Source organism: Beta vulgaris, chromosome 4 (genome assembly GCF_026745355.1).
Source record: "Beta vulgaris subsp. vulgaris cultivar EL10 chromosome 4, EL10.2, whole genome shotgun sequence".
Classification (NCBI taxonomy): Eukaryota; Viridiplantae; Streptophyta; class Magnoliopsida; order Caryophyllales; family Amaranthaceae; genus Beta; species Beta vulgaris.
Window position 1 is genome coordinate 3339718 of NC_079205.1, and position 19498 is coordinate 3359215.

General features: G+C 37.2%; 1 protein-coding gene across 2 annotated transcripts; it reads left to right on the forward strand.

The window, feature by feature from the left end:
• The first annotated feature begins 8896 nt into the window (after window positions 1-8896).
• Window positions 8897-14381, forward strand: LOC104883379 (uncharacterized). 2 transcript variants are annotated; one of them, XM_010667895.4, is made up of 5 exons: window positions 9197-9337; window positions 10272-10357; window positions 10520-10686; window positions 11222-12010; window positions 12814-14381. In XM_010667895.4, the coding sequence occupies exons 2-5, from the start codon at window positions 10351-10353 to the stop codon at window positions 14278-14280; spliced, it is 2430 nt and encodes an 809-aa protein (XP_010666197.1). In that variant the 5' UTR covers window positions 9197-9337; window positions 10272-10350; the 3' UTR covers window positions 14281-14381. The 2 variants fall into 2 exon arrangements, with proteins under 2 accessions (XP_010666195.1, XP_010666197.1); XM_010667893.4 differs by lacking the exon at window positions 10272-10357 and having other exon boundaries at window positions 8897-9337.
• The last annotated feature ends 5117 nt before the right edge of the window (window positions 14382-19498 follow it).

Below are 19498 nucleotides of genomic sequence, written 5' to 3' on the forward strand. Positions count from 1 at the left end.
TTATAAGAAGTACAGTCCGTTTTTTGTGCAACACGCCACACAGAACTTAAACCATGCGGCCACATTATTGTAGCTCTTCCTCCTTCCCCACCCCAATTCTTCTTCTCCTCACATTTTTCATTTTCTCTCTCCTCTCGCCCCAATTCCTCTTTGCGAAAACACCAACGACAACCACCACCACCATCAGCGATCTCCTTAAGTCCTTCCTCAATTCTTTCTCCTACTCCCGCTGTCGCAATCGTCGGAATCTCGGCTTCTTCTGCGGGTTCCGGCTACGAGATTTCCATCCGAAATCGTTTAGATAAACAAGCTACTTAGGCTTACCTTCAACCAACTATTTCTTCTTCTCCTTCTCCTCTTCTACCGAATTTTGCTTTTCTTGCGACTTTTTCCGGTCGATTATCGCTGTTTTCAGACGCCTTTTTTCGGAAACTGCTACATGTGTCTATGACAAGTTGGTCAACGCTTTGTGGCTCATCCTCTGCAGATAACGATGGTTTCTATTATGTTTTTTTTAATGGGTTTAATTTGCAGCAATTTGATAGAGTTAAGAGGAGTGATGGTGGTTGGTTGTGGTGGTGATGGGGAGGAGGAGGACTTGGTGGTTCCATGGTTTGATCAAAGAGAGGGAATGGAGATTGAGAAATGGTTTGGTATTTGTATAAAATAACCCTTATAATATAAAAAGTAACCCATACTTTCACTAAAAAGTAATCTTTCAAGTACCGCCTTCGTGGCTCATATGGATAAAAAAAAAAAGGGAAATTTCCTCAGGTATCCCTGAGGTTTGGCGTAATTCCCAAATTACCCCCCACATTTGGGGAATTCCTCAGATACCCCTGAGGTTTGTGTTTATGCTCAAAATACCCTTACTATGGATGGAAACCTAACGCCGTTAGGTTTTCCTCTCCTTCTCCCCAATTTTCTTTTTCTCTCTCCATCCATCATCCTTCATTGATGAACATGGAAGCTTTCTCTCTCCTCCCACCCCGCTCTAAAGCCTAACCACCCCACTCTAAAGCCTAACCACCCAACCCCCACCATCTCCCCTTCCCCCCCACCCCCCTGCGTCGCGCTCAGTCGCAGCTCCTGCCTCGGCCGCCGCTCGCGGGAGCTTTGCCGGCCACCAGCATCCTCGTACTCTCTCTCCTTTGTCGCACTCTCTCTCTCTCTCGCTCTTCTCCTTCGTCGATTTGGACGGGTTGGGGTGGGGGGGCTGCGGGGGAAGACCACGAGTGAGGCGAGAGAGTTGCGAGTTCCGGCGAACGGCAAGCGAGCAGCAGCGGTGGTCTCCGACTGTGTGGCGCGCGCGAGTCGCCGGTGGTGTTGTACGTACAAAAACTCGACGAAGGAGAGGAGCGAGAGAGAGAGTGCGACGAAGGAGAGAGAGTACGAGGATGCTGGTGGCCGGCGAAGCTCTAGTGAGCGGGGGCCGAGGCAAGGGCTGTGAGAAAATTGGGGAAAGTCTGGAAGATGGTGGGGGGGTGGTGGGAGGAGAGAGAAAGCTTGGAGATTCATCCATGGAGGAGGGTGGGAGGAAGGAGAGAAACTGAAGAAAGAGAAAAAAAAGTTAACGGCGTTAGGGTTCCGTCAAGAGTAAGGGTATTTATCTCCAAACACAAACCTCGGGGATATCTGAGGAATTCCCCAAATGTGAGGGGTAATTTGGGAATTACGTCAAACCTCGGGGGTGCCTGAGGAAATTTCCCAAAAAAAAAAAGTAATCTTTCAACATTACAAAAAAGCAACACTTAGCATTTGAAAAAGTAACTCATAGTTTCAGTAAAAATAACCCCTATTTACCGTAGAAGTAACCCTTTATATTACAAACGTAATCCATACTTTCAGAAAAAGTAACCCCTTATCATTACAAAAAGTAATCCTCAGTTTCAGTAAAGTAACTGCTTAGCATTCGAAAATGTAACCCTTAGTCTCACTAAAACGTAACCTCTCTGAAAACGAATTCACGCTTGGGCTTTTTTTTTTTAAGAGGACGCGAGCTTCATTCTAAAGCTTAGCTTGAGCCTTTTATTAATTAAGGTGTAACCTGCCTTATACAAAAGTTTGTGTAAAAAAAAAATATATATATACACATAACAAATAATTTCTCTTTTTTTTTTTTTTTTTTTTAATCCAGAAAGAAAAAAACTAGGGAGGAACCCAGCTAACGGGCCACCCTAAAGCATCCTTACAGATGATCTGAGAAAAAGAGGTATCCAAGGGGGTGAAATAGTAGCAAAGATTCGTAGTCGAATGACCATGATGAGCCATCCAATCAACAGCAAAATTAGCTTCTCGAAAAACATGATGAATATTGTAGCTATCAAATTTTTGAAGATCGATTTCCGCATCAGAAATAAGAGCATGAATAGTCCAAGGAACTTTCCACACCCTTTTAATAGCTTGGATGACCGCTAGGTTATCTCCTTCAATAATAATTTTTTAATACCCAAAAACAAAGCTCCTCGAATACCTTCACGTAACCCCCAAGCTTCAGCTACCAAGATAGACATTTTAGAGGGAATAGAGCCAGCCCACTAAGTAGAACATTACCTTCTTCACCTCTTAAAACAAAACCATAAGCTGCAGAACCATTACTAAGAAGCGAGCCATCAAAATTAAGTTTAGTGAAGTTCAAACCTGGCGGAATCCAGGCAATGTCCTTCCTAACACTACGGGAAGGCCTACTAGGATTAGAGCTCCAAACCTCCCCCTGTTTACTAGACATCCCATTCAAATTACCAATAAAGGTCTGAATCATTACTCCTAGAGCCGTAGGAGAAATAGAAACTTGCTTGAATATAATTTGATTCCTAGCAAACCAGATAAACCACCAAATAATAGCAATTCTACAAACCTGAGAAGAGCCACAAGAGGACTTTAACGAGGCTAAGTACTCAACAAAGGAAGAAAAGTTCCCAAATGATGGGAGAGAAATGGGCATCCCCGAATTACCGAGCCTCTCAAGAACATCTTGACTAAAAGGACAATCCAGGAAAAGATGATGATCAGACTCAGAATGGAAATTACAGAACACACACTCCAAAGGAAGAAAAACATGACTACTCTCTAATCTCTTTTTTGTAGGAAGGCCATTTGGCAAATCTTCCATAGAAAAAATCGAATTTTGGGGGGGACATCCAAACCCCAAATCCATTGGAAAGGACTTTTGTCAGGAAGCGATAAACCAAACCCTTGTAGTAAACTCGCACCAGACTTAACAGAATACTCTCCATCAGCAGTTAATGCCCAGAAAACTTTGTCAGGGACGTTGTTAACAGGGACAAACAACTTAGAGATCACTGCAACCAAATCAGAGGAAACAAACTGACTAAGAAGGTTCAAATTCCACTGACCATGACCCAGGAGAAAATGGCTAACCTTGAGGTCCTCAGAACCCGGACACGGCTGACACATACTCGAGAGATGACATATTGAATCCCAACAGTCATACCAAAAAGAGATAGAATGACCATTACCAACTGACCATCTAATACCCTGTTTAAATGGACTACGAAGGTTCATTAACTTACGCCATTGCCACGAGACATTAGCTTTTACTTTATAAGAAAACAGGGTGTCTTGTTTTAAATACTTATTACGAACTAATTTGACCCAAAATTATCCGGCATTCGAATGATTTTCCAGAGAAGCTTCATCTGCAGTGCTTGATTATTAATCTTAGCTTTTCTAATACCAAGACCGCCGAAAATCTTAGGCTGACAAACTTTATCCCAACCAATTAGATTGGGCGATTTAGAATCAGACGGTTTATTCCATAAGAAATTTCTATAGGATTTGTCAAGTGATGAAAGAATAGATGGAGGTAAAGAGAAGCTCTGCATTTGGAAACTAGCTTTGGACGCAAGATTCGATTGAATTAAAACCATCCTGCCTGCATGAGATAATGAGTTTGCACGCCATTTAGTTAACTGGCTACTAACTTTCTCCTGAATTGGGGCAAAAGTAGATCGAGTAATTTTACCACTAATTATTGGGCAACCAAGATAAAGACCCAAATCGAGAGATTTTTCCATTTGGAGAATATCCTGGAACTCTTGCAACAGTTCTGGAGGGTATTATCCGAACATTGAAAAGCAGATTTTGTGATAATTTACCAGTTGTCCTGACATAGAACAATATTTGTCTAAAATATTTTTTATAGCATAACAACTCTCAGTCTTGGCTTTCGCAAAAATCATGGTATCATCAGCAAAGGTGAGAAAAGGTATATTAATACGCGAATGACCAAAGTGACTCCTACTAATTTATTCTCAGGTCCACTAGCCTGAAACAGTTGGCGGGCAAGAAGCTCAGCACATAAGATAAAGATATAGGGAGACAACGGGTCACCTTGTCGAATACCTCTGGAAGGAATAAACATCTCCCCAGGGATTCCATTGACCAGAACTGAAAATGAAACTGTAGTTATACATTGATGCATCCAAGAAACCCATTTTTCGCAAAAACCTAATCTTCTAAAAGTTTCCAGAATATAAGGCCACTCCAACCTATCATAGGCTTTTTCCATGTCCAACTTTATGGCAAGCCAACCCTCCTTACCTTTCTTATTTTTGAACGAATGAAAAACTTCGTGAGCTAACAAAATATTATCCTGAATTAAACGTTCAGGAACAAAGGCACCTTGAAGAGGGTGAATAATTTTTCCCAAAACTTTTTTCAGCCTATTAGCCAAGAGTTTAGCTATAATTTTATAAATAGTAGAGCAAAGACTAATTGGTCTAAAATGATTTGGATTCGAAGGATTCTCTACTTTCGGAATTAACGTTATAAATGTATGATTTACTTCTTTAAGGAGCTTATCTGAATGAAAAAAAGCTTTTACTGACCTAACTACTGAGTTACCAACTAGACTCCAATACTTTTGAAAAAAGAAAGGAGTAAAGCCATCCGGGCCAGGAGCTTTATCTGGGGCTAAATCAAAAAGAGCATCTTTAACTTCATCCTTGGAAATATCATCACATAGAACATTATTATCTTGATCCGAAATGATACTTGTGAGCAAATTAAAATCTGTTTCCAAATTATAAGAGCAAGCTGGGTTTGAAATAAATCTAGTTCGAAAAGCATTAGTAAAGAAATCTTCCACCTTCTTTGGGTTTTCCACAACATTATTATTACTATCTATAACAGACGAGATAAGATTACGGTTACGACGAATAGACGCACATGCATGATAATATTTAGTATTAGCATCCCCAAGTTTAAGATTATTAGACTTAGCTCTAACTTTCCATTGTTCATTCTGAAATTCTAACAGATTAGCATGCTTTGTTAATAGAAGATGTTGTTTATTACGTAATGCTACAGTAGTACCTTGCGCTAACAATTGGGCTTGTAAATTATTCAACTTTGTTTCTACTTGCAACAACTGCCTACTAATATTACCAAACCGAGTAGAAATCCACTGCTTAGTTTTCCTTTTAAGTAACTTACACTTTTGAAGTAAACAATACATATTCGAACCCAAGAAATGAGTACACCACGTCTTATGCACTAAAACTTCAAAGTCTTTTCGCGTAGTCCATAGTTTATCAAACTTAAATGGAAGAGCTTTGATAAGCTTAGGGATTTGCAAATGTATAGAAATGGGACAATGATCAGAAGAAGTAAAAGGGTGATGTTGAATCTTCGACCTTGGAAATAAATTGATCCATTCTAGCGAGGCTACACCTTTATCTAGTCGCTCAAACAAGTTATTGCAGCTATCCCTAGATCTACGCCAAGTAAAAGGGTTTCCACAAAATGGAACTTCTAGACAATCAACAGCAGCAAAAAAGTGATTCATATGCATAAGTCGCGCAAAACTAAAGGTAGCCCCTCCTTTTTTATCAAGATGAGAGCTGAGTTCATTGAAATCCCCATCACCAAAAAGGGTTCAGTAAGAGCATTAAGAAACAAAATTAATTCATCCAAAACTCATGCTTAAGATTATAATTAGGTGGCGCATAAATGAAGACAAGAGTAAAACTAATGTTTAGTGCCATAATTTTTACATTACAAGACCAAAAGCGAGAAGATTTCATTATATTAGAAATAGTAAACAGATTGGAAGGTTTAGACTTCCACAAAACCCACATGCCACCTGCTAAACCCATAGATGGGAGAAAATCACAGGAAGAGAACCCTGAATATCTAATCCAACCCTCAGAAGGAGGGGTTGGAACCTTGGTTTCACAGATCATCATCAAACTAACATTATTTAGATTACAAAAAGATTTTACTTCTTCCAAAATAAGAGGCCTTCTCGCACCTCTAACATTCCAAGCACTAATAATCATAGATAAACATGTGGTATAGAAAGTACCCTTTGCTTACGGCCTGCTCCTCTTCAGCTCAGAACTGGCTGAGTCTGCTTCCACCATTCCCTTCCTTCTTTTAGCTGAACTCGAGGAAGAGAGCTGCTCAGTTAAGCTAGCCCCTACAACCCCCATGCTTTCAATATGCTTCACAATAGAATGATCCGAATATATAGAATGGAAAGAATTTTCAGGTTGCGAGGAATAATCCTCTCCCATAACAGCATCACCAGGAGCTTCCATAATATAAGTATCATCATCAACATCAGATGCATCATGCACCTCAGCAAACATATCAGGATCATCATCATCATCAAACGGGGCATGGGGAAGCATAGATGAAGCAAACAGATCCTCAGGGTAGACCACCCTGAGAGGGGTAGGACTACACAAGTCTGCAGGAGGGAGGGGCATAGGCTTAGAAACCCCTAGGGGCACTGGAGAGTGCACAACCATAGTGGGAGCAACATCAAGAGAGACAGTAGAAGGAGGGATTGGGAGCACAGCACAATTACATGACTCATCATCAGAGGAGGATACATCCACAACAACATTTTCTTGCAAGAGACCCTTACCTTTCTCTTTACCAACTGGCAGAGATAGCATAGCAGTTTTAGGGAATACTGGCAACTTGGGCTCTGAAATCACAACACCTTTAGCAGCAGGGACCTTAGTGTTACCAGAAAAAACTTTCTCAGGAAATTTCTTATTACCAGAACCAAAGACTGAACCATGGTGACCTAAGCGAGGTCTGGAAACATGCCTAGGCCTAGCCTCCACCACATTGGCCTGCTCGGCTGTGGTGGAAGGCATGGCTTGCCTAGTAGCATTTCCCAGAACTCAGCAAGCCACTTCTTTTTGGGATTCTGCAGCAGCATGACTTTACGTTCATGCTTAGAGGAGAGAGAATAGGACAAAACTCAATAGTATGAGCTTCACATCCACAAAAAGAACACACCAGAAAAATCTTCATACCAGATTAAGTAACCACAATCAACACCACCAGCACGTTTAATCTCAGCATATTCAACAGAGGACAGGATATCAACCCTAACCATGCACGTGCAAACCTTATTTTATGCCTTAATAATGACCTAGTATCCAGCTTAATAAGAGAACCAACAAAATTTGCAGCTAGCAAATTGGCAACAGACTCAAAATTAAGCAATTCTGTAGGAAAACGAGGAATCCTTACCCAAAGATCAACATATTTTATTTCTTCCACAAAAGGGTCAAAGTGAGCCCTCCATGGATAAATCACAAAAAGCTCCCCCATTACATGCCGCCTTTCAGACCAAACCAAGAAAAGATCACCAGGATTAGCAAAACGAATTAACACCCAATGATTACCCATATCTAAAAAATCCACATCACCTTTGAAAAATTCCAATCAGCACGAGTTCTAGAGATGATAGTCTAAGATCAACAGCTCACCCAACATCTTACACCAAGACAGGATTGCGATAAATCAACTATATCACGTTGCACTTGCGGTAAATCATCTAACACAATAGCTTCCGGGAATGAAGGAGGACCAGGAGGATCAAGAGAAACAGCATGCAAGACATCAGCATTAGACTCACCAGTAGGGTGAGAAATATTAGGGTTACTACTAAGCTCACCAGCATCTTGAACAACAGACTTAGACTTTAGACCACATCCTTAAAGAAGGGGGAGGACATGGTAACACTCAAAAGAAGACAAACAATAATTAAGAGATGTGAATGACTGAGAAACAACTTCAAGTAGTGAAACAAGAGAAGAGAGAATGAATTGAGATAAATAATTACCTGAGAATACCTCAATTTATAGCAAACTGAAAACCAACCTTTTAGTCGATGAATGTACCTTGCTGCAGTACCATCAATGAACTTTCCCTTCGCATTAAATGCTAAACCCAAAATGATGAAGAAGCAACCAAAAGGAGCACGCCAAAATGAAAACCAGGACAGAGAAAATCCCCCCAAAAACTTGAAATGATGAAAGGAAAACAAAAGAATTTAAGAACACTCACTCGCAATTGGATGAGTAAATGACCCATCACATCCCCAATTTTACCAACCCAAAACCTAACCCTAATTTTGTACTTGAAACTCAGAAATTGAGTCCACGTAATCACGAAAGGAAGATTAATCACCACTCTAACACAATCCAACAGAGAGTTTAAACTACAGCTGTAGCTATAGCCCAACCTACACTTAGGGCGATAATTACCCTTCGCATTAATCGCCTGCTCAGACTTAATTATCTGACAGAAGAGAGAGAACACTTTAACCACACTTTCGGATAATCTCAGTGCGATGATTAAGCTTAATTGCAGAGCTAGAGTGTAGAATTTGCTTAAATTGCTTTGATTTGGAGCTAAGAACTGACGAAATTGATTTGGGATTTCTTGCTTTGGGGCTAGGGTTTTTCGGGCTAGGGGACTGAGGAATAGGGGATGAGAGCTTCTCTCTCTTACTTTCTCTCTCATGACTTTTTTATGTGAAATACAAATAATTTCTCATTTATTTTCATTATTTTGTGTTAAGAATTATATTATTTATTTTTGTTAAAATCTTTTTTTTTTTTTTTTTTAAAGATGGAGCAATCTTTACCTGCTCGGGAGTCGGAAAAGCTTTGGAATTTGCGGCTTTTCCTATCACCTTGCTCGATCTTTATTTTATCAGCAAAGGGTTTCTTTGTCCTTCTTTTCATCAAAATAACTCCCAATTCCTAAATCCTGACCTAATTTTCTCTCTCCTCCTCAACAATGGAGGTCGAAATCGAGGTAGTCGGCCGCCATGCGATGCTCTTCGACGACGACGCAACCGCCGCTTTCGTAAACTCCAAAGATGCCCTAATTGAATGGAATTCTCTCTCAATCGATCGTTTCGATGTTCGTAATCTTCTTCCAAATCCTCCCGCTTCTTTTCGTACGCTCACCGGCCATGGAAGTGTGCCACCTGATGCTCATCTCGAACCTCAGCTTGATCTCGAACGTTATGCAGATCTTCCTTCTTCTTCTGATGAACCAGGTTTATTGCTTTTCTTTTTTCTTTTTGCGGTGAATTTTTCACTTCTTTGTTTTACTTCATATGTTTGAATGTTGTATTTGTGGTTTGTTCGATTGAGAATCGATATTTGGAGTTGAAGCTGAAAATATAGTAGTATATGTTTTGCTTATGATTATTATACGATATTATGTTAAGTAGCATGATCAGTTATTGGTGAAGATTAATTTCTTAAGTAGGGTTATTTGGAACCTGGAAGATTGATAATGGTGGCACTAATATTGGGGATGTGTTAGTTTTTTTTTTTTTTTTTTTTTTTTTATGAAGGGCTATAACTTAGTGGAGGAAGTGGTTTTTTTTAAAATTAAGATTAAGTTACTTGCTTGAGGAAGCCCTGATCTGTGAGCTCTTATAAACTAACTGCGATGACGTAGGCGAGCTTTTGGGATTGAGAGGACGGTGGGGGGAGGTAGGGAATGCTTGATTAGCATGGGGACATGTTTGTAAAATGCTTCCGTTAAGTTTTATCGAATTTCCTTTTTGAATGGGGCTCTGAAATTTGATACTTGGCTTTGTTCTCTTCACCTGAAGTAAGGTGAATTGGTGTAAATCTATTAAGATCTAGCCTGGTTTGCATCTTTTGGGTACCCTAGTCTCAGTGCTAATTTATTAGAGAGAACATTATTCGTGTTTTGTTACATTTGTCTTAATGTGTATTTTTAGTTTGCCAATTTTCATGATCTTTTCTACTTCAGAGTTAAAGAGATTTGGTTATTACTAAACATAAATTTTACTGGACTGATATGATTCTCACAAGAATAAGTAATAATTTTCTAAAATGAGGTGAAGAGAACATAGCCTAGCTTCAAATGAGGCCCATCTTTGCATTTATAGGTTTAACTTTAAGATGAGGAGGTTATGGGGATTCAAATTTTCTTGTAACAAGTGTTAGTTACAGGTGCATGCTGTGTTTCTTTGCTACATATTTCCACCTTTTCAGGAAAGGTTTGTTATCTACAACAGGTTGATCTCTTGCAATGACAAGTAAGAATGTCTTTGTCCTCACTCTGCCAGTATATCATAATATCCTAATTTTCTTGCCTCGTCTATGTCTCCAGCTTTGTTAACAAATAATCTTGATCATGGAACTTACTTGTACGAATGATAATGGGGTTGACTTGATGTCTGATTTGTTTTGTGTGTCAGAAATCGAAACTGAAGTGGCAAGGACAGATGCTTCTGGATATCATTTTGTGCCCTTTTCGTATGGAAACTCTGCTGATTCCAGTGACCAAAAGAATCTTGATGCAGTGGCAGACACATCTGCATTCAATCCATCATTTTCCGTGCCTGAAAGTTTACTTCAAAATCTGGTAAGTTAATCCCCTTTTCAACTATGCATCATACACATTGCTTTGAGAAGTGTTTTGAGAATCTGATGATGCTTTTTTCCCTTTTTGGATATCTAGCTGATGTGGGTAAATGGTATTTATCTGATGTGCATATGTTATTCTGAGGCTTACTATGTCTAAGTTTTCAGATGCTTGGAGCAGGGCGGACTTCTTCTGACTTAAGGTTGCCATTCAGGGGTACCTTGTTCCCTTTTGATGTCATGACAGATGGGCCGTGCAGGTGGGATTAGGAGAGTAGAGTTGATTATTATAACTGGAAATTCACATCATCGTAGTCGCTTGGAGCATATGGATTGAAATGTTTCCTCATAGAGTTTTGATGTTTTGTGGTTTAAGATTATCGAGCTCTGCGTGAGATACTACTTATCAAGTTCCCTTGGCTAATGGCTATTGTAATTCTAGGTTTCTCTAAGAGTTTTTAGTTATATTTGCAATGTGGGATTTTTTAAATTCACTTTATTGATGCATATTTTTGTTTTTCTCTGATTGTTTTCAGCCTCCTACAGAAAAAGTGCATCAGATTATTGCAAGGACTGCTTTGTTTGTCAGTAAACATGGGGGCCAATCTGAAATAGTTCTAAGAGTGAAACAGGGAGATAACCCGGCATTTGGATTTTTGATGCCTCACCATCATTTACACCCATACTTCAGATATCTTGTTAATCACCCGGAGTTTCTAAAGGCTGACCACGATGGCAAGTCACATGAAGAGAAGACTAATGAGGATCAGACTGGTGGAGCACTTTCTCTCCTGGGTTCAGCCTATGGTACAGGGGAAGACGAGGATGGTGCAGCTTCGGTTGATCGAGAATCTAAGCTAGTAGCCCCTCATGAAACTTTAGCAGGAGCTGTCATGTCTAGGTCTCATCAAGTAGAGCAAATAAATGGTCCTGAAAATGTAGCGGGAAAGGAGGAGATAGTTTCTAAAGCTGTACATCTTGCTAAAGTGAAAGCGTCTGCATTGAGTAAAAATCATATCAGCAATAAGTCTGTAAATGCTAGTGTTAAAAAAAATGCAGATATATTAGGTTTGACCGGTCGTATCACGGACAATACAAAAGCTTCAAGTTTGTTTCCAGTTTCCAAAGTTGAAACATTGGTTGTGGACCCTCCATTGGAAGTAAAAAGGTTGGTTGATCGGATAGTTGAGATCATCTTGAAGAATGGTAAAGACTTTGAGGCGGTGCTAATTGAGCAGGACAAAAAACAGGACAGGTTTCCATTCTTGTTACCATCCAACAAATATCATCCATACTATCTAAAGGCTCTGAAGAAAGCTCAAGAGGTTTGTTTTTGATGGCTTGTCCTGTTATCTTTGTGGTCATATCTTACTGTTTTGTGTTAAAATTTTGGCATGTATACAAATTGTGGCCAGTAATATTCTTGCAATCAAATCTTATATGCTTTTCTGACCTGCTTTTGGTGAGTAAATTCTAGCTTCACAGGAAGCTATGTCTTGTGTGTTGGCTCACCACTACTGAAGATGAAAATGTATGCTATCTAGACAGTTGCTGTGAAGCCCGATCCCCTTTTGTTGATCTTTCTTTGATTCCGGCTTATTATCCCCCCCGCGGTTTCTCTCTGGATTCTTCCTATTGACACTGTTAGAGTTTAATTATGAAGTCACTCTGTGACTCTGATACATCTGCAATATGAATACACCAGTGACCTTTACTTTGGTTTTGTACAACTTTTGGCCCTTAGTACTATGTTTTTCTTATAAGACTATTTTGATTAAAAAATCTCATACATTTGTCGAGGATACTCTTTTTTCTCTGTCAATTCACGTGGTTTTTCCTCTTAATAATGCGAACAGTCTGGATTTTTTAGGCTTCCCCTTTCAGTTATGCTTCAACCTTCAATTCTAATTAACACATTTCTCCCTTGTTTTAGTTAAGCTTGTCAGAGTGTTGCTTGATAAGATATGTGGGCTTGTGACAATGCCTTCTAACTTCACTGTTGCACTATGATAAAATCTGTATATCGCACTTCGTCTTTTATGGACAGGGAATTATTTGCTTGCGATATTTTTTCCTTTCTCTTCACTTTTTGAATCCTGATGACTCATCCTTTCATCAATTTTTACAGTCCAGAATAAGTGGTAAGAGCTTTGGTGCTGAAAAAGATGGACTATTGTGGCAAGAAACGGACAAGAACACTGCTTTTAAAAAGGAAAGTGATGTCTCTTCCTCAGCATCTGAAGCTCATGATGTGTCGCTTGACTGTGACAAGAAAGAAAAGTTTAAAATGGTACTTAACAAGTCAAAAAGAGATGCACTGGACCATGCATCCAAAGAGACTCAGCAACAATCTGGAATTACTGTGGATACAGCAGCAGCAGCAGCTATACTTCAGGCTGCCACAAGAGGGATTAAAAAACCTAATTTGGATTTTTTCTCTAAGACATCCTTGAGTGGTCCAAGTCGTGGTTCTAGCAATGAGGGTGGTCAGGCTTCAAGTCTTGGAAGCCTTCACTCATCACAGCATCCAAGTTCAGGCCAAAAGCAAAAGGAGAATGGAAAGTCCTGTGTTACAATTCCTATCGCTAAAGAAATAGCCAGATCTGCTGCTGTTGCAGCAGCTGGTGAGGCGGACTCCTCTGAAGCAGGGATGACCAGGGAGCAGAAGCTGAAGGCTGAAAGATTGAGACGAGCCAAGATGTTTGCAGCAATGATTAAGAGTGGTGTTGCTCCAATGGGTACAGACTCCCAGCATCCTGCTTCATCTGTAGAACCATCCAGGTCTCAGGTCCCTAGCGCAGCCACTGAGTTTACCAACCAAGAAGTCAAGGATAGAGAAGGGAGTTCAGTTCCAGTGGAGACTGAGGCTTCAATCAGGATTGAAATGTCAGTTAGGAACTCTTCTGATGATGAAGTTGAGAGGAAAACAACAAAAAGGCGTCATTATAGGTCTCATAAACATGATGACAGTGAAGGAGAAGATGACAGTGGAAGGAAGAGAGAGAAAGATGAAGAAGAAGATGATGATGATGATCCGAGGCATTCTAGAAAGAGACATAGGTCCCATCAGTCCTCACGACACCGTAGAGATAGAAGCAAGGATATACATAAACATCGAAGAAAGCATTCATCGTCAAGAAGCAAAGAATCGCGACGTAGGCACAAGCATGAGAGCGCTTCTTCTCCCGAAGAAGATAATAAAAACAATAGATACAAGCATGATAGTTCTTCCGATGATGAACACAAACGTCATAAGCGGAGACACAAAAATGATTCTTCATCAGAAGATGAGCGCAAATACCGTAAACGGAAGCATAAGCACTCTAATAAAGATGAGGATAGACATAAAGGCAGATCTAGGAAGGGTGAGAGAAGGTCCCAAAAGGAGGAAGTTGAATTGGAAGAAGGGGAGATTAGAACTAAGTCGTCAGATCAGTCTTCGTCCGCCATAGGTGATGACATTAGTACAGAAGCTTCTGTTGATGCTTCAAAGTCATCTTACCAAGAAAAGGCTCCATCTTTGCCTCCCGAAACTACGGAAGTTCCTGATGAATTAAGAGCCAAAATTCGGGCGATGTTGCTTGCCACAATGTAACTCTTCTTTTTGTCGTTCTGTGACATGTAACTTCTTTCTTTTCTTTTTTGACAACTTTCTAGTTTTCCCATTAACGAAATCAAATGTGTTATTTTGCGTAATTCAGATTTCGTTTTTAATATACTGGCCTTATGTGTTTTAATGTAATTTCACTTCATTTTGAAAGATTGCAGTTTCGGTGTTAGCCAGCTGAAATCTAATTTTCTATCTTTTGCACTTCCGGGAATTTTGTTCATGGTGTGAACAGTATGAATTCTTTCTATTTCGTGCACAAAATCAAACGTAGATGGGTCTTGTGTATCATTACTTCCTTCGATCGTAATACTTCTCCGTCAAAAAATAGTTGTACCATTTGTATAGTATTTACTATTTACATTTTGATTGCCTTTGGGTATTTATATTTTAGGAAAAACATAGTCATGAGATTTTAGATTCATCACAATGTATATGTTTGAAATCTAGAAATCGTGAAAATATGAAATGGTACACCTATTCCTAAATGGAGTAAATATAAATTAATGTAACACATGTAGACATGTATGTAGTATTTGGGATGCACATTTTTAAAGTTCATATGATGAGCAGAAATTGAGAAATTCAAATTGGGATATATGATGAAAAGAGAAATAGAAAGAACTCCAAAACTAAAAAAATAAAAGAAAGGTATTGTGTTTATTTTATATTTTCTGTGAAGGAACACATTTATATTAGAACGGACTTTGGAACTTAATCAATTGAAATGTAAGTTTCTCGAGATTTCTTAGAGGCAAAAGTTTGCCAACAATTTTAAGAAATGCCTCAGTGATTCTCAAAATTAGGAGCCAATACTTATATTAGATGATGGTTCCTGTTAGAGATATATTAGAATACTAAAGATATGATAAATATTTTTAGTATAGGTTAGTAGTTAGGATATTAATTATCTTAGGGAAATATTATCTGGAGATGGTTTCCAGATAGGAGTTTTTATGTACTCCTATATATATTGTAGTCATCGTTCATTATTGAACACACCTTAATAAAATCATATTATATTTCTCTCCTCATAAACTTGTCATGGTATTAGAGCTGATGATCCCGGCCCAGGGTATGTGGCCCATTGAATGCAAGATGGAAGGTTTGATCTGTTTGGAGCACGTTGCCCAACAGAATTGTGTCCCAAGTAGGGGCGCCGCAAGTAGGGGCTTGTTGAGCTCATGTTGGAAGCCCAAGTAGGGCCAACGAGGTGTATGTGACCTATCCAATTGCAAGCTTAAAGGTGGCACACATGTGAGAGGGAGTGTTGAGAGTGTAATCCACATGTGTCCCACATTGGAAGAATTGAAAGTATATGACTAATATATAAGCTAATGGGTTACTCCACCTATCACCATATGGTTTTAGGATGGAACCCCATTAGGCTCGTATGTGGTCATACTCTTCTCTTGTGTGGGCTTGTGCTGAGCCCACCGAGATCTGTCAGTTCCTGAATGATAATGTATAATATGATATGAACATTTAGTAATTTCGCTATCTTTGATTCCGATCATTTTCGTACTTTTAGAATTTTCATGGTCATTTTTAATAGAGAGATTCTTATAGTTAACCTTTTTTTTTTAGTATTTTTATATTTTTTTAAAAAAATTAACATTAATTCATTGATTCAAAGTCATACGACATCTACAAGTAGAAATTAAACAAATACATATCAAAATGAAATAAATACATTTCTAATATGATAAAACGACGGTCGTTGAGTAGATGTAACACTTCTGAAAACCCTCGTCATTCACATCGCTGTCTGATGTAGCCTTTTGCAAGGGGGTCTGTCGATCTTTTGTAGTTTTGAAGTAGAAAAGGATTTAATTCAAGTGATTGTAAATAAAGTCTTGATATCTGTTGCAACTTCGCACAAATTCCGATCAACAAATCAACATATTGAATTACATTAAAACCCAAAAACAAAGTCTCCAAACTCTCACATAGAGAGAGATAAAGACCAAAATTTATTAACACATAAACATAGAAAAATTAGTAACAAAAAGAGAAAAAGGGACTTACCACCGCCCAAAAGGGTGATAGTTGCCCCTAGGTTGAAAATTATGGTCTTGTGGAAGAGGAGAGAGAAGAGAGAAAAAAAGAAGAAGAGAGGAGGCGGAAGTTTTTTTTTAGTATTTTTATATAATAGCCTAGAAGAAATTATTATATCAAATGACCTTGTATTATTGTATTTTATTGCATGACATCAATGATGAAATTTTTAATCTTTGATTAATCGTACTTTTTCAAGGGTTGATAATCAAGCTATTTCTTCTTTACAACACAAAACTATACAAAGAATAACACATTATATTAAAAAAAAATAAAAATACACGGTCTTTCGAATTGGATTTCAGGTGATTATGTAATTATTTTGTACGATTTTTTTATGTTTTTCTTGTGCAATATTGGGCCTCAATAGAAGCAATTAACCTTGATTTTTTCTATAATTAAAATGTTAGATCATGAAGTATATATATAATTTCAAGTGTGAATATAAGTATAAATTTGTCATAATACGTGCAATGTTAAATTATTTTTCTTATATTTTAAAATGATAAAGTTAACTTTTGAACTATAAAGATCATGAAGTATATATACTTCATAAAATTTCAAGTGTGAATATAATTAAAGAAATATTCATTGATGACAAGTGAGGACAATATGAAACTTTTGTAGCATGATATGTAAGTAAGTTTACAATCATGAAACCTTATTAGATTTCTTTTTCTGTATTGATTTTGATGTTGACTTATTGAAGATATTACTCATATAATTCCTCCATTTAGAAATAGTTACACCGTTTTATATTTTCACACTTATCGATGCATGGGTTCAAACGCTACTATATATTTTCAATTATCAATAAGTAAAAATTATAAAAAGTTAATGTTAAAAAAATTTACATTGAGACGAATCTAACAAGATTTCATATTACAATTTTTTCCTAAAATATAAATCTTCAAAGATAATCAAAGTGTAAGATGTGAATAGTAAATACTATGCAAATAGGCGTTTATCTTATCAGAGACCGTCTATTTTTAAATTAAAATTAAGCAATAGTAAGCCCAATATTAAAAAGAGAATTAGCTCAATAATAACTAAGTTAATTTCTTTCGGTGACTGGTTTAAACCATTTAGTGACTAAATCTACTTTTATATTAAAATTAAACGGTCTCTTTTAATAATTTTTGATGCAAATAGTGCAACTATTCTAAACGAAAGAAGCAGATATTGTGGAGGAAAACAAGATATATGTAAACGGAGGAAGTATATCTAAAAAAATAATTCATGTTAATTATTGTGGAGAAAAAGGAGATCAACACTTAATTTTATAGGAACTAGAAAAGTGGAGATAAGAATGGACAAGTGAGAGAAGTTGTCAACCTCATTGACTCTACAATCGCTTTCCATGTGAGTATGTGACATGTGTCGCACCGCACATGTCAATTTGGGGCCTATTCAACCTATTGAAAAGCAATTAACATTTCATTGAGCTGATCTAATCCTTTGATTGTTTGACTATTGACTTTGTGCCTGACTAATGAGTAATGACTAGATTACCCTCTTATTTCTTACTATTTTTCTATGTGCATGCACACACATAAATAACCATCGTCACAAAAAAAAAGGTTAAAAAGTATATTCATTTCTATAATTTGACTTTGGAACTTATTTGATATATTTAAGAGGCCAAAGTATGCCAACAATATTAAGAATTGTCTCATTGATTCTCATAATTAGGAGTCGATATCCATCATAAAATAATAATTTTTAAAGGATCACATAAAATATACAATGACTTATTCAGAATTTTTAAAATGTATGAATTTTATAGCAATATATTCTTATAATTATACAAAAGTCGGTTAGAAAAATAACATTTATCAATTTTGATGAAAGGAAGATATGAATATTTAGATATAACAATAACATTACATAAGATTGCAACAAGTGTAAAAAAATAATATTAATTTTAGATATATTCAGATATAATTCTAACTAATAAAATTAAGATAAGAAAAAATATCCTTCATTAATAGAATTTTGATTCAGATTTTACCATATGTCTTTAAGTTAATTTTTTATTCACCATATACATCCAATATTTTCAAGAGTCGACATACCCCTTAAGTATGTTATAAAATTTATTTATCCCTTTACGACCGACGAGGATTAAGTCTATTACTCATCTCGTTATTTTTCTTCCACGCATTAACACTTTTATTTTCTTTCTCTCACCTCCATCCATCAAGCCACCTTAATAGAGGCCGCCATCTCAGATCTTTTTTTTCGATGTGTAGAAGAATAATCATAGATTACTTAATATATTAAATAAGGTATGAAAGAGGAACTAAACAATGCATCACCGCGACTATCATCTATACTAATATATTAAAAGGCGTTCCTAAAGGTGGAACAATGCCACGTGGCGCTCTCCCTAAAACATTTTACTTCACGTAATCACCATACAATTAAAAAAACTAGAAATTGCATAGCACAAGGTTTGATCTCATGACCTCAAGGTTATATATTAAAGTCTTAACCACTAAACCAAGTGATATTTAGTGTTATTATTTTAAAGTACAATATTAATAAATGAAAATTTTCCTTACCCGGTGCATAGTTCGGGCCTAATAACTAGTTATTATCTAAAATAACACTAACTTTGCTAGAATATATTAAAGGATGGTAACTTTGTTTATTAGCTCATCACCACGATTAATAAACACAAGTATATATAGTCAACCACAAAAGATGATACTCCCTCTGTTTCAAATTATAAGACATTTTAGCTAAAAGAATTTGTTTCAAAATATAAGGCATTCTACAATACCAATGTAAGATTAAATGCAACTTCATATTATCAAGATAAGCTTATAGGTTATTTTGAATTATCAATACAATATTTAATGTCAATTCTTATTACCCATGCAAATCCAACTAAATTCTTAATCTATGTGCAAAAACCTTAAACGACTTATATTTTGAAACGACGGGAGTAACTACTTATGAAAATTTGTTAAATTTTAACCAACATATTCGATTAACATCCACAAAAAAGTTTACTAGGCCATCCAAGTAATAAGATTTTGACTAGCCACCCAATAAATAATTTGGTAGGCCAACGATAATGATAATCACTCCTATAAGTTGTTACACTTGCAATATTTCATATTATATATATTTTAAACGGTTT